General features: G+C 38.6%; 1 protein-coding gene across 6 annotated transcripts in view; it reads left to right on the plus strand.

The window, feature by feature from the left end:
* LOC109412137 (protein unc-13 homolog 4B) overlaps positions 1 to 21,031 on the plus strand; it is a 381,313-nt gene that overhangs the window by 258,761 nt on the left and 101,521 nt on the right. For 4 of the 6 annotated variants that reach the window (XM_062845788.1, XM_062845789.1, XM_029862210.2 and 1 more), the window contains one exon: positions 1,750 to 2,516. The exons of the other annotated variants lie outside the window; for them this stretch is intronic. In XM_062845788.1, the coding sequence (XP_062701772.1) occupies positions 1,750 to 2,516 (767 nt within the window). The remainder of the gene's footprint in view (positions 1 to 1,749; positions 2,517 to 21,031) is intronic. 6 annotated transcript variants of the gene reach the window in all.

A 21,031-nucleotide genomic window follows, 5' to 3' on the forward strand; every position in this document is an offset into this window, starting at 1 on the left:
ATTTATAGCAGGATGGGTCAACGTTGAATGGAAAAATAAGTATTTGATCGCGTCAACAGAAGATGGCGGCTGTTTTAAGGAATTTTGAGCTCTAAAACTATGTAAAATAAGTGTGTTTGTATGGGAAATATGTTCGGAGTTCACCAGAGTATCCAAGATAGCGGTCCAAAATCCAAGATAATGGCCCAGTATTCAAGTAAGTGCCTTTATAGGATTTTTAATTCTTGCATTATGGGCATATTTTGTATGAAAATATGTTCAGAATTCAAAATTTGTAATCAGAAAACCCAAAACTGGTAACCAGAAAATCATAAACAACATGCCAAAATTCAATACGGCGACTATTTTATGTAATTTTATGTGCAGAGTCCAAAAATGAATACCAGAACATCCAAGATGGTGTCTCAATGTTCAAGATGGCGGTTAGTTTAGTTGCGGTAGATATCCGGAGTCATAAAATGATGACCGGAAAATCTAAAATGACGTTTCAAAATTTTGCGGCTTCATGACACTTATATGGTTTGAATTTTGTTTTATAATTTCTGAATATTGGATGTTATGCTAATATAAAATGTATCCATATTGAGTAGATTTAGCAAGCAGTTTTCATTTTGTATTTATGGCAATGTCGTCAACATGTCGCTTGAGTTTTGTTGAAAGGATATTTTAAAGCACGAGAAAGGCACCATCACCGATAGGTGGATTAATTAGGGTTTTTTGCTGATACGAATGCATTACGGGTGGTAGTGAAGTGGTGTAAAGTATCATTAATAAACAAACAAATAAACATTTTTCTTAATATTGGTTAAAATCGAGTATTTTCGCTTATAAGAAGTTTCTCCATACAAAAAACTATACAATTTTGTTACAAATCAATCAATCATAGCCCAAACAATCATACATATATAAAAATTGACTGATTTAAAAAAAGAACAACTTTTTTGAATTTTGTCGCGAAATTTTGATTTCTGGCCCATAGTGCCTTGTTGCGTAAACTACTAGTATGAAACTCGTTGCAAAACTCGATTTTTTCAACACTCTTCGTATTAATCCAATTCGGCAGGCCTCGTTGGATAAATGTACAACTCTTACTGAAAAAATCAACTTTTTGCAACTCGTTTCATAAATAATTATTTTTTTCGCAAGTACGCAAGATATTTTATCGGATATCCTTGTGAATATCTTCGTATGAATTTGGAAAGAACTGCAATGCTCACGAACCTAGATATTCAAAAAGGTTGATGCTGAACATTTGATGATATTCAAAAGAATTTTCAACAGAATTCTCAGAATAATTTAATGAAAGTTCTAGTTTGTAGGGGAGTGATTATGGATTACCGACCTGCTCGTAAAACTTTGACAGCCGACTGAACTGATTTGTTCGCTTTGCAGCCCAGTCGACAAATTGAATTTTTACCGAGATTTATGGCGAGCAATCGGTTTATTGGATTCTCAGCGAAACAAATTAAGCCTGTAGAGAGAGAGAGAGAGTCAGTTAAGGGCTGAAATATCGTTATTCTGTGAAAATTTCCATTTCCATTTGGCCGAGACCAAATCTAGATTAAGTTTAGGATGAGGCAATTCAAAATAACGGTCACTAGGGTATTGAACCTTGACATTTTCGTAAGTGCCTTATTTTTTAAACACAGATAAGCCACCCATGACTTGTGTCACACCTATCTACTAAATCTACCCTTTTTAGTACACGCTAATAAATATTCATATTTTTCCTCCGATCTTTTCTCTTAGCAATGGCCATCCGGATCAACCTTTGAGACTGATTACTATGAAAATCATCGACACAGCTTTCCGATCTACACTTCTAATGACTACCAGGGCACACCGGCTATGGTAGAAAATATTCACAGACCCACTAACGTCCATCATGGGCCCAAACCTCCGAGGCGAAAAGTCGCGGGTAGTGCCATCGATAGCAATTCGATTATGTTCCGCAGCACGGCGGATGATCTCCATAAATTAGACAACTTGAGCAAAACGGCCATTGAGTCAAGGCAAAGACGAGATCGTAAAAAGATCATCCCAAACTTCTCCCATGCAAACACGGCAGTAGAGCCGGTGAATCGGCTGCACACACCACTAGCCGTCGCAGCAACTAGATCACCTGCCCCGTCGCCAAGCGGTTCTTCCAGCCTGTATAGTAGACTGAGCGGCAGCATCCAGAACCTGTTCATTGGTGGCGGTAGTGGACAGCGAGGCGGCCAGTCCGGCTCGACATCGACGGCCGTGCGGACGGGTTTCAGCAAAAGTGAGAGCAATTTGAACGAGCTTAGTAGGCGGCGTCACGGGCCACGCGATCGATTTTTTCTGTTCGGTTCGCGAGGAAAAGTGCGACAGCGACGGGCGAACAATTTCCAGACGAGTGGGGGCGGAAGTTTCTTTACGTACAATTACGACGACGAGGAGGAAAGCCGGTGGAAGAAGTACTTCAGCTTTGGCAACATGCATCGATTGCGGAAGCAAAAAGGGAAGGCGCCAAACGAGACGGACGCGAGAAGGTATGTGAATCTTTCAATTATTATTTGTGAAAAAAAAAAATATTTACGATGATCGTAACATTGAAATACAACCTGTGCCATAATCAGTTGCAGTCAGATGCCGATAACACTAGTTCACAAAATAAAACGAAAGTCATAAACTTCTATCAACGACTGCTGATTCAGAGACCGTGTTTAAAAAAATAACTAGAACATTTTTTGTTGAAAATCGAGTTAAACAGTTTTTAAAAATGTGTAATTTACAATAATTCAAATATCTTGCGGTGTAGTCAACCAATTTCAAATCGTTTTGTGGGAATGAAATGCTGAATATCATATTTTTCGATCATCTGAATACAATTTTTGGTTCGAATTGATAGATGTCGAGATTAGAGGTGTGCGCCGATTTAAAATCTGTCGACGGCGGCGTTTTGCATTTTTTTGGCTGGCGGCGGCGGCGTGATCGGCGTGACGCCGAATGAATTTTCGGCGGTGGCGGCGGCGGCGGCGTGAAACGGCGTGGCCTTAATTTTTAAATTGTTGTTAATTCTTTTAATCAATATCAGTGCTTTATTTTTTAGTAACTCATCATGTTAAAGATACAGTATGACCCATAAAAAAATGCGAAAGTTTTCGAAGATATTGCTCACGTGCTTCCAATCGATAAACTTTGCATTTTTCTATTGGATAATATAGTCAAAACACTAATTTATCAACGGCCTAGGAACATTTACTGATTTGAATCATAAACCTTTGAAAAAAGTAATGTTGAAGATAAGGATCTCAAAAACGTCCCCGCGCCAGAGGTGTTTTTTAAGGTTGTAATTTTTGTCAAATTGCTCTCAATCGCATTCAATTAAATTTTATTTCAAGAACAGCACTTTCATAGCTAGACAAGGTCTTCAGGCGATCGTTGGTGATTTAGACAGGTGAAAAAAAATATTATCTTATAAGTTATGTAACATTTACTGAAAACTAGAGTGTGCGACAAATGGACATTTTCAGAAAACCAAATGTATGAAGTCTCAAACTCTTTTTAAGTACTACGTATTTGTGTCTATTATAAACGTAGGTTTTTGAGCCTTTATTTTCATTTTTTTTTTTCAAACAGGGTGAAGTTATTTATGGATCTATCTTATCTAAGGGTTTTGATATATGCCACATTTTTTAGTTTTTGGTTCCTAAGCATCTGATATTGTTTTCAAAAAGTTTTTCAAAGGGCCGCGTTTTTAAGAGTACATATTTCTGCATGATTTACGTGTATTTAAAAGTTTTCATTTTAATTCGTTAAGCTCCAAAAATTCGAGGAAACATTTATTTTTTTTCAGAAATTGATGGCAACTATTAGGTATCTCATATACGTAACCAATGAATAGTTTAACACTTATTTGAGATATCCAGTATGACAATCACCTCCTTATTGTAGCCCTATCTAAAAAAACTGAATTCATAAGAAATATTGCAACAAAACCAAAGAAAGAATAAAATGGATTTTCGCATTTTTTTTATGGGTCATACTGTACAATGACATGTTTATAGTTACGGTTTTGTTATTTTGTTTTATTTTCACATGTTCAACATGTTTTTTGAAAATTTATTGAAATAATTGTTACGGTAAACCATCAATCAGCTACCCAAAAGAATATCCAGAATGACCTCTTAAAGGAATTCCCGAAAGAAAATCCTTGAGGAGTTCCCGGTGGAACTTCTAGAGGAATTTCCGAATAAACTCTTGAAGGAATTCCCTGAGGAACTCGTAGAGGCATTCCCGTAGGTACATCTAGAGGAATTCCCGGATGAACTCCTAAACGAATTTCCAAAAGAAAATCTAAAAGCATTCCCTGATGAACTCTTAGAGGAACGTTTGGGGAAACTCCTGGAAGATTTCCGGAAACAAATCTTAAAAGAACTCTTAAAGACATTGCCGGAAGAACTCTTTGAGGAATTGCCGGAGGAACTCTCAGTGGAATTCACGGAAGAACTCCTAGGGAAATTTCCGGAGAAATTCTTAGAGAAATTACCGGAGGAACTCATAGAAGAATTCTCGGAGAAAACTCCGGGCATTCCTTATGCAACTCTCAGGAATACTTCTGAAATTGGTAAAGTAATTGCTGGAGGAACTTTCGGATGAATTTCTGGAGGAGCTCCTAGAGAAATTGCCGAAAAAAATCGGAAAGGAATTCCAGGAGTAACTCGTAAAGAAATTACCAGAGGTATTCCTAGATGAGTTCCCGGATGAACTCTTAAAGGAATTCCCGGAAGAATTTCTTGATGAATTCCCAGTCGGAATTCTAGAGCAATTCCCGAAGAAATGCGTGAAAAAAAAATCCCTGAGGAACTCATAGAGGAATTCCCGGAGGTACTCCTAAGGAAATTCCCGGATGAACTCCCACATAAATTCCTGAGAGAAGTTCTAGAGAAGTTCTCAATGGAACTCCTAGAAGAATTCCCAAGAAATTCGTGAAGAAATTCCCGGAAGAACTCGTAGAGAAATTTCTGGATGAAATCAGATACTTCAGAAACTCTTGGATGTATTCCTGGAACTTTAGAGGAATTTACGGAAAAACTTCTAGTGAAACTTAAAGGAATTCTCGGAGGAAACTCCTGGCATACCCAGTGTAACTTCTAGAAAAAAAAAGCTTATAGAGAAACTTGTAGTGAAATTGCCTGGGGAACTTATTCCTGGTGAAACTCGTAAAGGTGTTTCCGAAGATATTCGAATTTTCGGAAGTACTCCTAGACGAATTCCCGGAAGAACTTGTCACTCTTTGTGTAATTCCCGAAAAAAAAAATCGTTTAGGAATCCCCGAAGGAACTCTTAGAGGAATTTTCGAAGGAATTCCTGGAGGATATCCTAGAGAAATTCGCACAGAGGAATGTTCGGAGAAACTTCTGGAAGAATTTCCGGAAAAATTCTTAAAGAAACTCCTGGAAAAATTCCAGGAGGAGCTGCTACAGAAATTGCCAGAAGAACTCCCAGAAGAATTCCCGGAAGAACTCCTAGAGGATTTACCAGAGAAACTCCTAGAGGAATTTTCGGAGGAAACTTTTGGTATTTCCAGTGTAATGTCTATGAACTCTTAACAGAATTCCCGTAGAAATTCGTTAAAAAATTCCCGGATGAAATCGTTCAAGAACTCGTGGAGGAATTCCCGGAGGTGCTCCTAGAGAAATTGCCGGACGAACTCCTAAAGGAATTCCCAGGAAGAACTTCTAGAGAAATTTCCGGAGGATCTCCTAAAATAATACCCGGAGTAACTCTTAGAGAAAAAGTCTCAGTGAAACTTCTGTGGCAATGCCCGGAGAAACTCCTAGAGGATGTTTCGGAGGAAACCCTCGGAATTCCCGAAGAACCTTCTAGAGTTCCCGGAGGAGCCCTAGCGAAATTCTTGAAATTCTTGAAATTGCTGAAAGAATGCTGAAAAGAGTTGCTGGAGAAATTTCATCTCTGCTGGAGATGAACACGACAAACACATTTTTTTTAATCACAAGAATTTTCTTCAATCTTCGGAATCCCTAGATTATTTCTTTAGCCATCATTTATATTCAGGAACCCCCGCTATCTTTGTGAACTTGATTTAATTCAAAGGACAAACTCTTTGACTTTCAAAACATTACTCCAATGAATTGCTTGAAAGATTGTAATGAAATTAATCAAGAAATAAAATAATTTTGAAACGAGCAGATTTGTTTAGAATCGGCCGTTTCAAAAAGAAAGCGTTTCATGCGTTGCGCCTACTGATAGGCAAAAAGTTAATATATGTAAAAGTGCTCGAATCTGTTTTATATATGTATGTGTTGCTTATTCGGAGATAAGAGTGGGTGAAAAAATGATAAGAGGAAACCCCAACGATATGGGAATGTGAATTCAAGGAAATTTACATAAAAGAATAGGCAATCAAGCCAGAAACCGGAAACCCTGTGAAATAAGAAAAATAAGCAGAATTAGTAATATGAGGTTTCTTGGCTGGTCGGAAAAATCGATTTGATCTTTCCCTTTTGGACCTCCAAGTCAGAAAGTTCTATCAAGAGTTAAAAAGTGCAGTGAGAAGAATTTATTAGAAAGTGAAGAAAATAATGTGAGCAGAAGTTGTAGCAAGAATTATAAGAGAAAAAAGTTTTAACGTTGTGGAAAATTTTTATTTTTTCAGATTTTAATTTTGATTTCTTTTTGAATAAAAAAACCTATCGTGAGTCGTGCAAAGAATTTTGTAACCAAATGTGAGTAGTTAAAGTAATTGAAAAACAAGATAATTCTATAGTTAACTAAAGGAAAACGATTTTATAGTAGATGAGAAAAGGGAGTGAGTCGTTAAAGGCCGAAAACTAGTTGGAAAAGTGAAGGAAGAAATAATCAGGTAATTGGCAAAATAACGAAAGTTGTGTGGTTGACTTCTAAAAAGATTGTGTTCCGCAGTGGCCACGCTTCAGTGGCAAACACCGTTGGGATTGGTGGATGAGGTGTGGATCGCAGTAATTCGAGTGGTTTGTGCGTTACCTGGATCGGTTCACGGCCCTAGGCGAATTCATCAATTGGCCGTCGGCCACAGGCGAGGGATCCCTGGATGTACCTATCGCCTCGTGGTTTCGTATCACTATAGGTACACCCAGAGCGCGTTGGCCATCGAATGGAAGACTTGGCCCCACGAGAATCACTCCGTCACACGTGATTTACGCTGCCCCGTGGGATTGTCCATCAAGGGGAAAGACCACCAACGCCAGTGCAACCCGCCCCGACTCACACCGCATGTTACGTTCCCTTCATAGGGATCAAATCGACCGCCGGCCACACGTAGTAGCCACCCCTCATCATCAGACTGCACGATCCACCCAGCCGTTTCACCGCCACCGCCCTTCCCATCCGAGCTCGATCACGGGGGATAATTATCATCGGTCGCGTGATCGCGCCCACGGACCTCGTAGTGCGCCAACGGGCTCGCCGGTGATCAATTTCGATCGACTGGTCCCGACAGGACGATACCACCCAGAAGGGGGTAGTGCAATCGGGTAGGATCTTCGGTGTTCGTCGAGAAACTGTAAGTACGTTGATAAAAACAACCACAATACACTCACAAACCACACGATACAAGTAGGGAATATACTGTTTGTATTAGTAGGGGAAGACGGAGCGGATAGGGGTTAGGAACGACTCACACAAGAACAGAACACGAAGAGAGTGACGTCACATTCAGGGACGTGAGTTACTATCGGCTAGTTCGGTACCGTAGGCCAGCTTTTAGCTCCGGGAGAACGGCCGATAGTCGCTCAGTTTTCAGCTAGCTCTGGTAGGAGGCAGAGCAGGGTTTGTAATAACTGATGGAAAAAATGAATGAATTTTCAAAACGTTAAAACACAAATCTCTTTGCCTATTTTTTAATGAACCGCGGTACTTTTTTTTAATAAATTTTCTCTTTACTGCACTAACTTGCATTTTACCAAAAATCTTGGATGACTGAGAATTGTGTAGTTTGATTTGAAAGTTTTGGAAGGAATTTTGGGAATTGGATTGGGACTAAGGATTGGGTATCGGGTAAGTTGTTGTGGAGGCGGATTCCGAGAAAGGGCATTGGCATTGCTAGCTGGGCATTATTGATCCGGAATTCTTGGCAGACGGCTTCGTCGTCTGGCGCGAAAGCCGAGAATTTAAGGACCCTTACCAGGATCCTCCTTACAGTGGCGCCCAACTTCAATTAAAAACGTCCCACTAGAATTTGAAATTTTTATGATCGTTTTTTCATAACACTCTATTTTGAATTTATATTGATTATTGCTAAGTTAAGTTGGATTCGAGCACTTTAGATATTCTTTGGTAAAATCGGTTAGGTTAAGGTTGAATTTGAATTTTCGGTAATTATAGCATAAGAAAACGTTTTTTACACACATTTATTCTTTTTTTTTCACTTTATTTTTTTTCATTTTCGCGTTTTTTTTCTTTTTTTTTTTTCTTTACAATACTGTGGACTTTGAGTTCGTACCAATTTCCTGAAACAGAGACAGAAATACAGTTAGTACAATGGCTACATCAGACGGGTCAGTTTTGCAAATTAATGCCTATGATTTGAGTGAAAACGAAGTAGACTATGAGTTGTGGATAAGGAATCAGCTTTATCAAGAATCAGATAAGAATAAAAGAGATCGTTTGAGGAAAGTTTTTCTAGAGGAAGGTAACGACACTATCGTTTTGACTGAGGACATGTTCTTTGTTAACGAGTTACCCTTAGTGACAAGGAAGTTAGAAGAAATTGAACATGGTCTTACCAAAACAATTCAAGTTAAATGGATCTCGCAACTACGCCATTGGCGGGAGAGAATTTACAGAACCACGGTTGTCGATTTGGCTCAAGGCGAGCAAAAAGTTGAGATATTATCTAAAATCAGACATTTGATCAAGAGTTACAAAGCTACAGCTATTAGGTTGATGAATCTTAGCGATTCCGAAGATGAATCCAACAAAGGCCTAGAACAGAGTTCACTCAAACAAGAAAAGCAAAAGGATCAGCCCCGGGTACCTAGATTTTCAGAGAATGCGATGCAACAAAGAAATCAATCCTTTGACCATGACACACTATCTAAGGTAGTAAATTCTACAATCGGAGACTATTTTAAGCAGTTTCCGAATATTGCTGGAATGAAAATTAGCATCGATCGCGACGACAAGACGAAGAAGAAAGTAAGTCAGGAAAGGGAACAAGTTAGGAATCTAGGAGCAATTCCAAAAAGGTTGGATATAGCAGGCTCGGTAGAAAAGCGTAACGCGAAAGAGCAGGAGAAAAGTAAGAAAAATGAACGTAAACTGGGCAAAACCAAAAGAATAAATAAGAAATCGTCTTCGGAGGACGAGAGTTCATCCCTGGACTCGTTGAGCAGCCTACTTTCGTCAGAGTCTAGCTCGGAATCGGAGTCAAGAAACTTTTCAGTGAGATCAGAGGATTTAGGTCGAGATCGAGATTATCGAGGTCAAAATTATCGGTTGGACAAATGGGGTATCCAGTTCAGTGGAGACATCCATGGCATGGACGTTCTAGATTTCGTTTTTCAGGTTAATGAACTAATGCAGGCAGAACGTATTCCAAACGACAGGTTTCTGGATCATGCTTACATCCTTTTTTCAGGAGAAGCACGTAGATGGTATTTTACCTACAAAAAGAAATACAGGACGTGGGATAAATTTTCAAAGCAGTTAAAAATTCGATTTGGTGATCCAAATAAGGATAGGAAAATTCTCCAAGATATCAAGGACAGAAAACAACGGAAGGGAGAGTCATTTGTGGCTTTTTGTTCAGAAATAGAGGGAATGTTTGAACGAATGACAAAACAATACTCAGAGCGTAAAAGGTTGAAAGTCCTTAGGAATAATATGAGACGCTGGTACAAGACAAAACTTACTTTCTTCAAAATTAAGAACATCGCCCACTTGAACATGCTTTGCCAACAACTGGATAAGGACAGTGGTAGAATTTATTCGAAATCCACACATCCTCCTCGGAAACATATCAGAAATGTAGAGGCATCTTCTGATTCCTCTTCCTCTTCGTCAGAACCTGAGGTATATGCCTATAATAAAAAGGAGAACCGACCTTATAAACGTCGCGACCCTCAAGCAAATATAACAGAATCACAAGAACGAGACAATTTAGTGCAACTCAATTCTCTATGCTGGAATTGCCGAAAGTACGGTCACCGGTGGAGAGATTGTAAACAACCAAAGGTCATTTTCTGCCATGCATGTGGTATGCCAGGAGTTACTTTTTTGACCTGTCCAAAAAGTCATATGCTTCCTCAACAGGCTACAAAAAACGAAAGCTCGGAGGAGAAGTAAGGGGTGTCTCTTTTCCGATTAGTTCGTTAGACCCCAAGCAAGGAAATGGAGAAAATGACTTGAATAACTGGAAAATTTATGAATTGAACATAAAGCCGAGTAAATGTCCACATATTCTAGTAAAAATCGTTGACTCAGACATCGAAGCACTATTAGACTCAGGGGCTGAAATTTCCGTCATTAATTCTGTGCATATCGCTCACAAATATAATTTCCAAATTCATAAAACGAGTATTAAAGTTGATACGGCAGGAACCGCAAATCATAATTGTCTAGGCTTCATAAATGTTCCATTGACTTTTAATGGCCTTACTAGAGCTATCCGAATTTATATCGTCTTGGAGTTCTCCAAACCATTGATTCTTGGAGTTAATTTTTGGAAAGCGTTTAACATTGTTCCAGCAATGGAGCTGAGCAATAAAGAAATTATATCTTTAGGTCAAATCGATTTTCAAAGACAGGCGCCGGTTAATTCAATTAGTTTAGTGGAAAATTATTTTGCTAAAGATGAATCGGAAATAACTCTAAAATTTTCTGAATTTGTCGGAACAGTTGATAAACTTAAAAATCTTAGCGATGAAGAAGATTTATCATTAGAAGTGCCAACACTAGACTTTCAACCAATGTCGATCGAAGAAATAGAGACAGAACACGTACTTAATTCGAATGAAAGATCTCAACTATTAGAGGCGATAGATTGTTTCAAGTTTTCCGAAGACGATAAAATCGGTAGAACCGCGATTCTTGAGCATAAAATTCAGATTATCCCTGGCGCTGAATTGAAGGCTTCTCCTATGTACCGTTGTTCTCCGTACGTACAAAAGTACGTGGACGAAGAATTAGAACGAATGAAGCAAATGGACATAATTGAACCATGCGATTCCGACTACGCGAGTCCTTTACTGCCGGTCAAAAAAGCGAACGGAAAATTCCGCGTCTGTTTAGATTCTCGACGAGTAAATGACGTTACTCAAAATAACGCGTACCCCATTCCCAATTTACACGAAGTTTTACATAGAATAAAAAAGGCCAAATACTTTAGTGTAATTGACCTGAAAGAAGCATACTGGCAAATCCCACTAGCGCCAGAATCCCGAAAATACACCGCGTTCAGGACAAAATCAGGGTTATATAGATTTAAAGTGATGCCTTTCGGCTTGAAAGGGGCACCTTTCACTATGTCCAAGCTAATGGACATAGTCCTCGGAAATGACCTACAACCCTACGTATGGGTGTATCTTGACGACATAATCCTCGCGACCGAAACGTTAGCTCAGCACGTAGCACTAATAAAAGAAGTTGCTAAACGATTAAATCGGGCAAACTTAACGATTAGCCTCAATAAATCCAAATTTTGTAGAAAAAGTGTCAGGTATTTAGGGTACATAATATCGGAACAAGGTATCTCGATCGACATGGAAAAAATTAAACCCATTTTAGACTATGAAACCCCAAAAACAGTAAAAGACATCAGACGTCTACTTGGTCTGGCTAACTTCTACCAAAAGTTTATCAAACATTATAGTGACATTACGTCACCGATCTCAGATCTGTTAAAGAAAGACAGAAAAAAGTTTTCGTGGAGTCTGGAAGCAGATGAGGCACTAAACAGGCTAAAACAAGCGCTAATTAGTCCTCCAATTTTAGCTAATCCTAACTTTGACCTGGAGTTTACAATAGAGTCAGACGCTTCGGATTTAGCTGTGGGAGCAGTGCTGACTCAAGTGCAGGAAGGCGAAAAGCGAATTATCGCATATTTCAGCAAAAAATTAAATTCTACGAGGCGGAAGTATGCCGCAGTAGAAAAAGAATGTTTAGCCGTACTATGGGCGGTTGAAGCATTCCGGAATTATATTGAGGGAACGCACTTCCGAGTTATTACTGACGCTCGCAGTTTGGTCTGGCTTTCAAAAGTTAGCGCTGAGAAGGGTTCAGCAAAGCTTTGTAGATGGGCCCTGAAACTACAACAATTTGATTTCAGCATAGAATATAGGAAAGGGCGCGACAATATAACTGCTGACTGTCTTTCGAGATCACTCAGCACCATTAGAGTAAAATGGGAGGACTCAGACTACAAGGGAATGCTAGGGAAAATTGAGGCGAATCCAATGAAATACAAAGAGTTTAAAGTTGTAGACAGTAAGATTTACAAATACGTAAACGATGACTCAAAACTATCAGATAGGAGGTTTGATTGGAAAAGAATTCCAGAGAAATCGGAAAGAGCTGAACTTATCAAGGAAATCCATGAGAGTGCTCATTTAGGTACTGAGAAAACACTCGGCAAAATAAGGGAGAAATATTATTGGCCGTTAATGTACTCTGACGTTAAAAGGTTTTGTGAGGGCTGTATAGTCTGCAAGACTTCAAAATCCGACAATGTTAACCATGTACCCCCTATGGGCAAACAAAAAATCGCAAATCAGCCCTGGCAAATTATTGCCATAGATTACGTGGGACCCTTTCCAAGGGCAAAACGATCAGGCAATACGTGTTTATTGGTTCTAACCGACATCTTTTCTAAATTTGTAATTGTACAACCACTCAAAGAAGCAAAGGCAAAGCAATTAACGTTTTTTATAGAAAACATGATTTTTTTATTGTTTGGCGTACCCGAAGTCGTCCTATCGGACAATGGGGCGCAATTTACATCTAAAGAATTTAAGAACCTTTTACAAAAATACGGGGTGAGTCATTGGCTTACTCCGGTCTATTTCCCGCAAGTCAATAACGCGGAGAGGACAAATCGCGTAATTACCTCTGCAATTAGGGCTCTCATAAAAAAGGAGCAAGACGAATGGGATACAAATATTTATAAAATCACTCATGCAATTAACAATGCAGTCCATTCCTCGAGTAATTTCTCTCCATACTTCATAAATTTCGGGAGAAATCAAATTAGCTCAGGGGAAGAATATCAATCTTTACGAGACTTAGGGCAGGACGTAGGCCAGGAAGAACAAGAGCACAGCGAAAAAATGCAAAAAATCTTCGAAGAAGTTCGTAAAAATCTTAAAATAGCATATGAAAAATACTCTAAATACTATAATCTCCGCGCTGGTAAAATGTTGCACTTCGCAGTAGGGCAAAAAGTCTTAAAGAAAAACTATTTCTTATCAGATAAGGGAAAAGGATTTAACGCAAAACTGGCACCGAAATATTCTGAAGCCATTGTCAAGAGAAAAGTAGGAGATTATTGTTACATTCTGGAAGATTTGAACGGTAAAAACCTAGGAATGTATCATGTATCGCAACTAAAAAAGATTTAAAGAAAAAGAACCTAAAGCTTTGAACATAAACTAAGAAAACTAAAAAAAAGAACTTATAAAACACGTAAAATCGGTAAATAAATGGTAAAAAATAAAGCTATGTACGCAAACAAATAAACCGAAAATCAGAACAAAGAAACACGAATAGTCGGTAAAATTTAACAACTCAAATAATAAATCAATCGAATTTGAGTCATGGACGGTAAAATGGAAAGAACAAGAAAGAAAAACAAGAACTGAGACTAAAATCATAGAAACTAACTAGAAATACGGAAGGAAATTGGTAATTTTAGCTCGAAATAATTAAATAAATTAATTAGAAAAAAAAACTCTGGCCTTTTTAAAAAAGGAAACTAAAAATTTAAATTCACAGAAAACTTTTTCTTTTATAAAACCTCAAGCTATGTACAAAAACTAAGGGTGAAGTCATGAACGTTGTTCCCCATAAAACACGCAAAGTCGGCAAAATTAACATAAAATGAAAATGTGAAAAATAAATCATAAAACTTACCAAAACCACGAAACAAGACAAAATCAAGCACAACCTGAGCATAATGGTCTTCAGAATTCAGTTTCGTGCTAAAACAAAACAAATAATTAATTAATGATAATCAAACTGTAAATAATGTAAATATTGTAAATAAGCAGCAAGAAATAGGTAGAGAAGCTTTTGATCTTTAGTAAAAGAGGGCAAAAGATTCGCGGAAAATAAGATAGCTGGGAACACTGATCTATCATTAGGTGATGGAGGCAGTAGTTTCGGTATTGAACAATAGCATGGATGAGTAGATTGAGTTAGAGGTCAAGAGGTCAAACTACAGTATCTCTGGACGAGGTAGAAAGTAGGAAAAAAAATAGAATTAAGGATCATAAAAGGAAAATTCACTGCAGTAGTTTACGTTTAAGGAAATTGGTACTTACGTTTTGATAAATTATGCGCTTGGAGATCCTGTAAGCATACCACATACAATTTCTCAGCAATAGCCTGGCGTACATTCTTGGTTCTGGAATTGCAGATAACGAACCATCTGCATCGACACTTGCCAATAGACTATACCACAGTAAATTGCAATTAACGTTATAATAGCCCGGTAGTTCACAATTCGTTTATGACCCGAGAGAGAAAAAGATAGAGAGTAATTTTCGGATTTATTCGTGCTTGAATCGTGTCCATATAGTTATATGGAGTTATACGTATATGTAGCTACATTTTGTTAATACGAATATGACCAACAGGCTTGGGTACATTTTTCGTTAATTGCATATGTAGTAGTTGGGAGCCTAAGACCCATATTTCTTCCAATAAATGTATTAGAATGAGGTATCGTAGAATATCAATTGAAAAGAATAGTTTACCAGTTAGTCAACTGGTGCGGGAACGAATTTACGGTCGCGTCGGATCTCTCTCGGAAAGTTTTAAAACAACATCAAAACGCCGCGTAAAATTTTGCATGATTTAGTGATAGGTGTAAATAGTAGCCTTAAGCTCAAAATATAAGTGTTTAATTTGGAAATGCTTAGTGATTGGTGTATATAGCAGAAATAAATGAAAAGGTTAGTTGAAGAAGAAAAAAAAAATATGTTCCATATTTTTTTTTGGGGGAAGTTGAGAGTGATGAAACGAGCAGATTTGTTTAGAATCGGCCGTTTCAAAAAGAAAGCGTTTCATGCGTTGCGCCTACTGATAGGCAAAAAGTTAATATATGTAAAAGTGCTCGAATCTGTTTTATATATGTATGTGTTGCTTATTCGGAGATAAGAGTGGGTGAAAAAATGATAAGAGGAAACCCCAACGATATGGGAATGTGAATTCAAGGAAATTTACATAAAAGAATAGGCAATCAAGCCAGAAACCGGAAACCCTGTGAAATAAGAAAAATAAGCAGAATTAGTAATATGAGGTTTCTTGGCTGGTCGGAAAAATCGATTTGATCTTTCCCTTTTGGACCTCCAAGTCAGAAAGTTCTATCAAGAGTTAAAAAGTGCAGTGAGAAGAATTTATTAGAAAGTGAAGAAAATAATGTGAGCAGAAGTTGTAGCAAGAATTATAAGAGAAAAAAGTTTTAACGTTGTGGAAAATTTTTATTTTTTCAGATTTTAATTTTGATTTCTTTTTGAATAAAAAAACCTATCGTGAGTCGTGCAAAGAATTTTGTAACCAAATGTGAGTAGTTAAAGTAATTGAAAAACAAGATAATTCTATAGTTAACTAAAGGAAAACGATTTTATAGTAGATGAGAAAAGGGAGTGAGTCGTTAAAGGCCGAAAACTAGTTGGAAAAGTGAAGGAAGAAATAATCAGGTAATTGGCAAAATAACGAAAGTTGTGTGGTTGACTTCTAAAAAGATTGTGTTCCGCAGTGGCCACGCTTCAGTGGCAAACACCGTTGGGATTGGTGGATGAGGTGTGGATCGCAGTAATTCGAGTGGTTTGTGCGTTACCTGGATCGGTTCACGGCCCTAGGCGAATTCATCAATTGGCCGTCGGCCACAGGCGAGGGATCCCTGGATGTACCTATCGCCTCGTGGTTTCGTATCACTATAGGTACACCCAGAGCGCGTTGGCCATCGAATGGAAGACTTGGCCCCACGAGAATCACTCCGTCACACGTGATTTACGCTGCCCCGTGGGATTGTCCATCAAGGGGAAAGACCACCAACGCCAGTGCAACCCGCCCCGACTCACACCGCATGTTACGTTCCCTTCATAGGGATCAAATCGACCGCCGGCCACACGTAGTAGCCACCCCTCATCATCAGACTGCACGATCCACCCAGCCGTTTCACCGCTACCGCCCTTCCCATCCGAGCTCGATCACGGGGGATAATTATCATCGGTCGCGTGATCGCGCCCACGGACCTCGTAGTGCGCCAACGGGCTCGCCGGTGATCAATTTCGATCGACTGGTCCCGACAGGACGATACCACCCAGAAGGGGGTAGTGCAATCGGGTAGGATCTTCGGTGTTCGTCGAGAAACTGTAAGTACGTTGATAAAAACAACCACAATACACTCACAAACCACACGATACAAGTAGGGAATATACTGTTTGTATTAGTAGGGGAAGACGGAGCGGATAGGGGTTAGGAACGACTCACACAAGAACAGAACACGAAGAGAGTGACGTCACATTCAGGGACGTGAGTTACTATCGGCTAGTTCGGTACCGTAGGCCAGCTTTTAGCTCCGGGAGAACGGCCGATAGTCGCTCAGTTTTCAGCTAGCTCTGGTAGGAGGCAGAGCAGGGTTTGTAATAACTGATGGAAAAAATGAATGAATTTTCAAAACGTTAAAACACAAATCTCTTTGCCTATTTTTTAATGAACCGCGGTACTTTTTTTTAATAAATTTTCTCTTTACTGCACTAACTTGCATTTTACCAAAAATCTTGGATGACTGAGAATTGTGTAGTTTGATTTGAAAGTTTTGGAAGGAATTTTGGGAATTGGATTGGGACTAAGGATTGGGTATCGGGTAAGTTGTTGTGGAGGCGGATTCCGAGAAAGGGCATTGGCATTGCTAGCTGGGCATTATTGATCCGGAATTCTTGGCAGACGGCTTCGTCGTCTGGCGCGAAAGCCGAGAATTTAAGGACCCTTACCAGGATCCTCCTTACAATTTATCAATGCGTTTTTTTGGATCGGCGTAGAAAATTAAAGCTCGGCGGCGCGCCGAAAAATAATCGGCAACGGCGGCGTGAACCGAAAATCGGCAGCGGCGCCGGCGTGGCACGGCGGCGCACACCTCTAGTCGAGATATTGACGAGATAAATGTCATAATTTCATAGACGAACTCCCTAACGTTAAGCAAAATTTAGAAAAATAATGACAATAAAAAAATTTATCTCTATGAGAAAAAAGCAGTTTAAGAATTATATCTTACCGTATATTTGAAGTATAAGATATTTGCGAGTTACAGTAACAATTTCAATCAGAGCATTGGTTACTTAGAATGAGAAGTAGGAAGCAAGCAACATTACCGTCATATAGTTACAAATCGAATTATGGATCATATAAGGCTAAAATATTCTCTTGCCCTCAAATTCCATTTTTTTATTAAGCTCTGGGATTCAAAAGGCTAAGCAGTTTTATATGGAAAAACGATATTTAATGGTAATTCTGGTTGAAGCCTAGTTTTTTTCTGATTTTTTGTATGGAAAAATCGAAAATTCGTAAAAAAATGGGGGGGGGGGGTTCAAAATCATGCTTGACCCCCCTAAGTTGGCGCCTATGCTTGCGGTAAAGTGACCAGATGACCAAAGCTCCAACGCGGGACATTAATATGAAAAGATGCATAGTAAGGTGAAATCATGATCTTTTTTTTTGTTAACGAATACGTAAAGATTTTTTTTTTGTTCGTAGAATACGAAGCACTCATTTCATCTACCAAGCATATTTTCTGCGTAGTGAGCTTTGCAGAAGTATGGCAAACTCATAAACATTTCAAGCATAACTTTTCAATCCGACGTAACTCGAGAATGTAAACAAATCCGGGTTAACTGCTGCATGCATGATTCATAAAGCAAATTGAAGAACCCACATCACTGTTTGATGATTTATTGCTTAATTTATTTAACTAAGCATATTTTTCGAAACGACGTATTTTGACGTTTACAACTTTACTGATAGATACACCGTTTTGATATATGAGAAAACCAAACGACGTATCTAGCCAAAATAAAAAGTAACAGATACACCAAACTGGCACCATACAAAAGCGACGTATCTGGCATGACGTATCTCTAACCAACCCGGTGTATGTGTATTTTTGTCAAAATTCATTGTGAAAATGATGTGAAATGAGTAGGTTTTGTTTCTTACCTAGTGCGTGCTATATCCCTGGTGATGTTTAGCACGAAAAAACTTATGAAAAGTCTTTTTCCATGACCATGAATTTACTCAAATCAGTGAAAAAGTTAGATACGTCGATTTGAAAAATTATGCTTGATTTTCTCTACAGTCTTCAAAAGAAACCTGATAACTGAGTATTGTGTTGTTCTTTGCTGTGCATGCATCACTCCTGTAAGGGGTGAGTATGGCAGCATAATCGATCGCGTTCGCTATTGTCTCCAGTGAAAATCAAAACAATAGATGCGCGGGTGTTTATATTCAGTATTGTGTTGTTCTTGGCTGTGCATGCATCACTCCTGTAGGGGTGAGTATGGCAGCATAATCGATCGCGTTCGCTATTGTCTCCAGTGAAAATCAAAACAATAGATGCGCGGGTGTTTAGTGTTCAGTATTGTGTTGTTCTTTGCTGAGTATTGTGTTGTTCTTTACAGAGAAGAACATTAATCAAGACAATTAGATGATCGGCATTGAACCACAAAAACCCCACAACAATTGGTGAGATCTTTCCAATATTATTTATTTATAAATAATTCTACTTCAGTATATTTACTTTATAACTGCATATAAGTTGAAAATTCGCTATTTTCAACATCCTTTCATCTATTGGAAGATGCTTTAGTTCTGGGCTCTTTCTAAGTTGATGAAGGGATGTATAAATGCTTGCAAGGACTTGGCCAGGTGTGTGGAGCTGAGTGAATCTATGCCATTGTAGATAGTAGCGACATCAGCAATGTCAATGGAAATATTCAGCTTTGCAACTCCATCCAAGATTTGTGCAAGTATTCATGCTATGCTATGCTATGCTATGCTATGATATGCTAGTCTTCAAAAGAAACCTGATAACTAAATCTAGCTGTCAAAAATTGTTTTAATATTTCAACTCTCAATTGCTTTCAAAATTAAAATAAATGTGGTTCAAACTTCGTACACAACTGAAACAAAAATCGTTTATTACAGCATTTTTGCCTGACAAGCATGACGTGAACTCTACAATTTTTTTGAGAATATTATTACCCTCAAAGTGCCTGACAATGTTAACCAATCTAGCTTCTGCTTGTCCAATTTTGTCGTTTGCGTACTATTTCCTTAAGTAGCTCGGATGCTTCTCTGTCAACATTGATTAACTTATTCGATGAATTTAACTTACAAGCGTACTCGTTTGAACCGCCTGCCAGTCCATGAAGGTTTTAATATTCACCCATTTGAAAAAAAAAAATCCGATAAAAGTTTACTATACTGGGCTTGGAAAGATTTTAACTTCGGGCAACGATTTCCCTCCAGATTTTTCATCTGACTGTGCGCAGTGCGCACTTACATAGTAATAATAGTTATTTATGCAACAAGTTGCAAAATGATGATTTTTTCAGCACGAGTTGTACGTTTATCCAACGAGGCTTGCCGAGTTGGATAAATACGACGAGTGCTGAAAAAATCGAGTTTTGCAACGCGTTGCATACAAGGTTTTTTGTAATTGCAAAAATACCCGTACAGTATAATCTCTCTAGCCACACAAACGTGTAGGTATCAGCAGCAACCACGTGCGAGCCTCCATGCGCAACAGGACGTAGTGCATAGGATTATCTTTGATCAGGTAGGCTATGGTAGGCCAACTGTCGCAAGTTTTCAAGCTCCCGTCGTCGTCATGCAGCATCATAAGCAAAAGCAAAAGTAGGTTCAGCTTCTGCTTCTACGCCTGATTAGCAGTTCAAATCAGAATCTGAATCGTCCTTATTCGGATTCGAACTGCTTAGTGCATGTAGAAGCAGCAACTGTATCTACGGAAGTAGCGGTACTTAACAAAAAGTGTGTGCTGGCAAAAGTGCCGAAAAGTAATATTTTTCAAGGTAAGGTGGTATGAAAACTACCAACCAAGCCGATCTGTTTAAAAGCACAGGTCGCACGGCAGAAGTTTCACGCATTCGATGTATTCGTTCAATACATGGCCTACTTGCCTAATTTCACCTTCTATAAAAATTTTCACACTTGTTCGCTACCTAGCGAATTCTATCATATCTATCATTTCATTATCCACTTTGATCTCTACTCCCTTATACTATGAGTAGAAAGAGACCGATATAGCCACAAAATCATCAAGTTATTAATAGAATACGGTCGATAAATCAGCATATGATATGAAAAGTTTGGCTCAAAAAGAAAAGTGTTCTATCCTATAAGATCGAAAAAGCTAATAGGAAGAACACGCCGCGATATAGGCATACCCCTATGAACGGAGTGCGAATTCCGAAAAAGCTACCGATCGATAGAATTTGTGATGAAAACAGAACAATACATTAGGCAGTCGGGTGCCTGAAACTTTTGCCAGTCTTGGTAAGGTGGTATGAAAACTACCAACCAAGCCGATCTGTTTAAAAGCACAGGTCGCACGGCAGAAGTTTCACGCATTCGATGTATTCGTTCAATACATGGCCTACTTGCCTAATTTCACCTTCTATAAAAATTTTCACACTTGTTCGCTACCTAGCGAATTCTATCATATCTATCATTTCATTATCCACTTTGATCTCTACTCCCTTATACTATGAGTAGAAAGAGACCGATATAGCCACAAAATCATCAAGTTATTAATAGAATACGGTCG

The sequence above is a fragment of the Aedes albopictus genome, chromosome 1, assembly GCF_035046485.1.
Source record: "Aedes albopictus strain Foshan chromosome 1, AalbF5, whole genome shotgun sequence".
Classification (NCBI taxonomy): domain Eukaryota; kingdom Metazoa; phylum Arthropoda; class Insecta; order Diptera; family Culicidae; genus Aedes; species Aedes albopictus.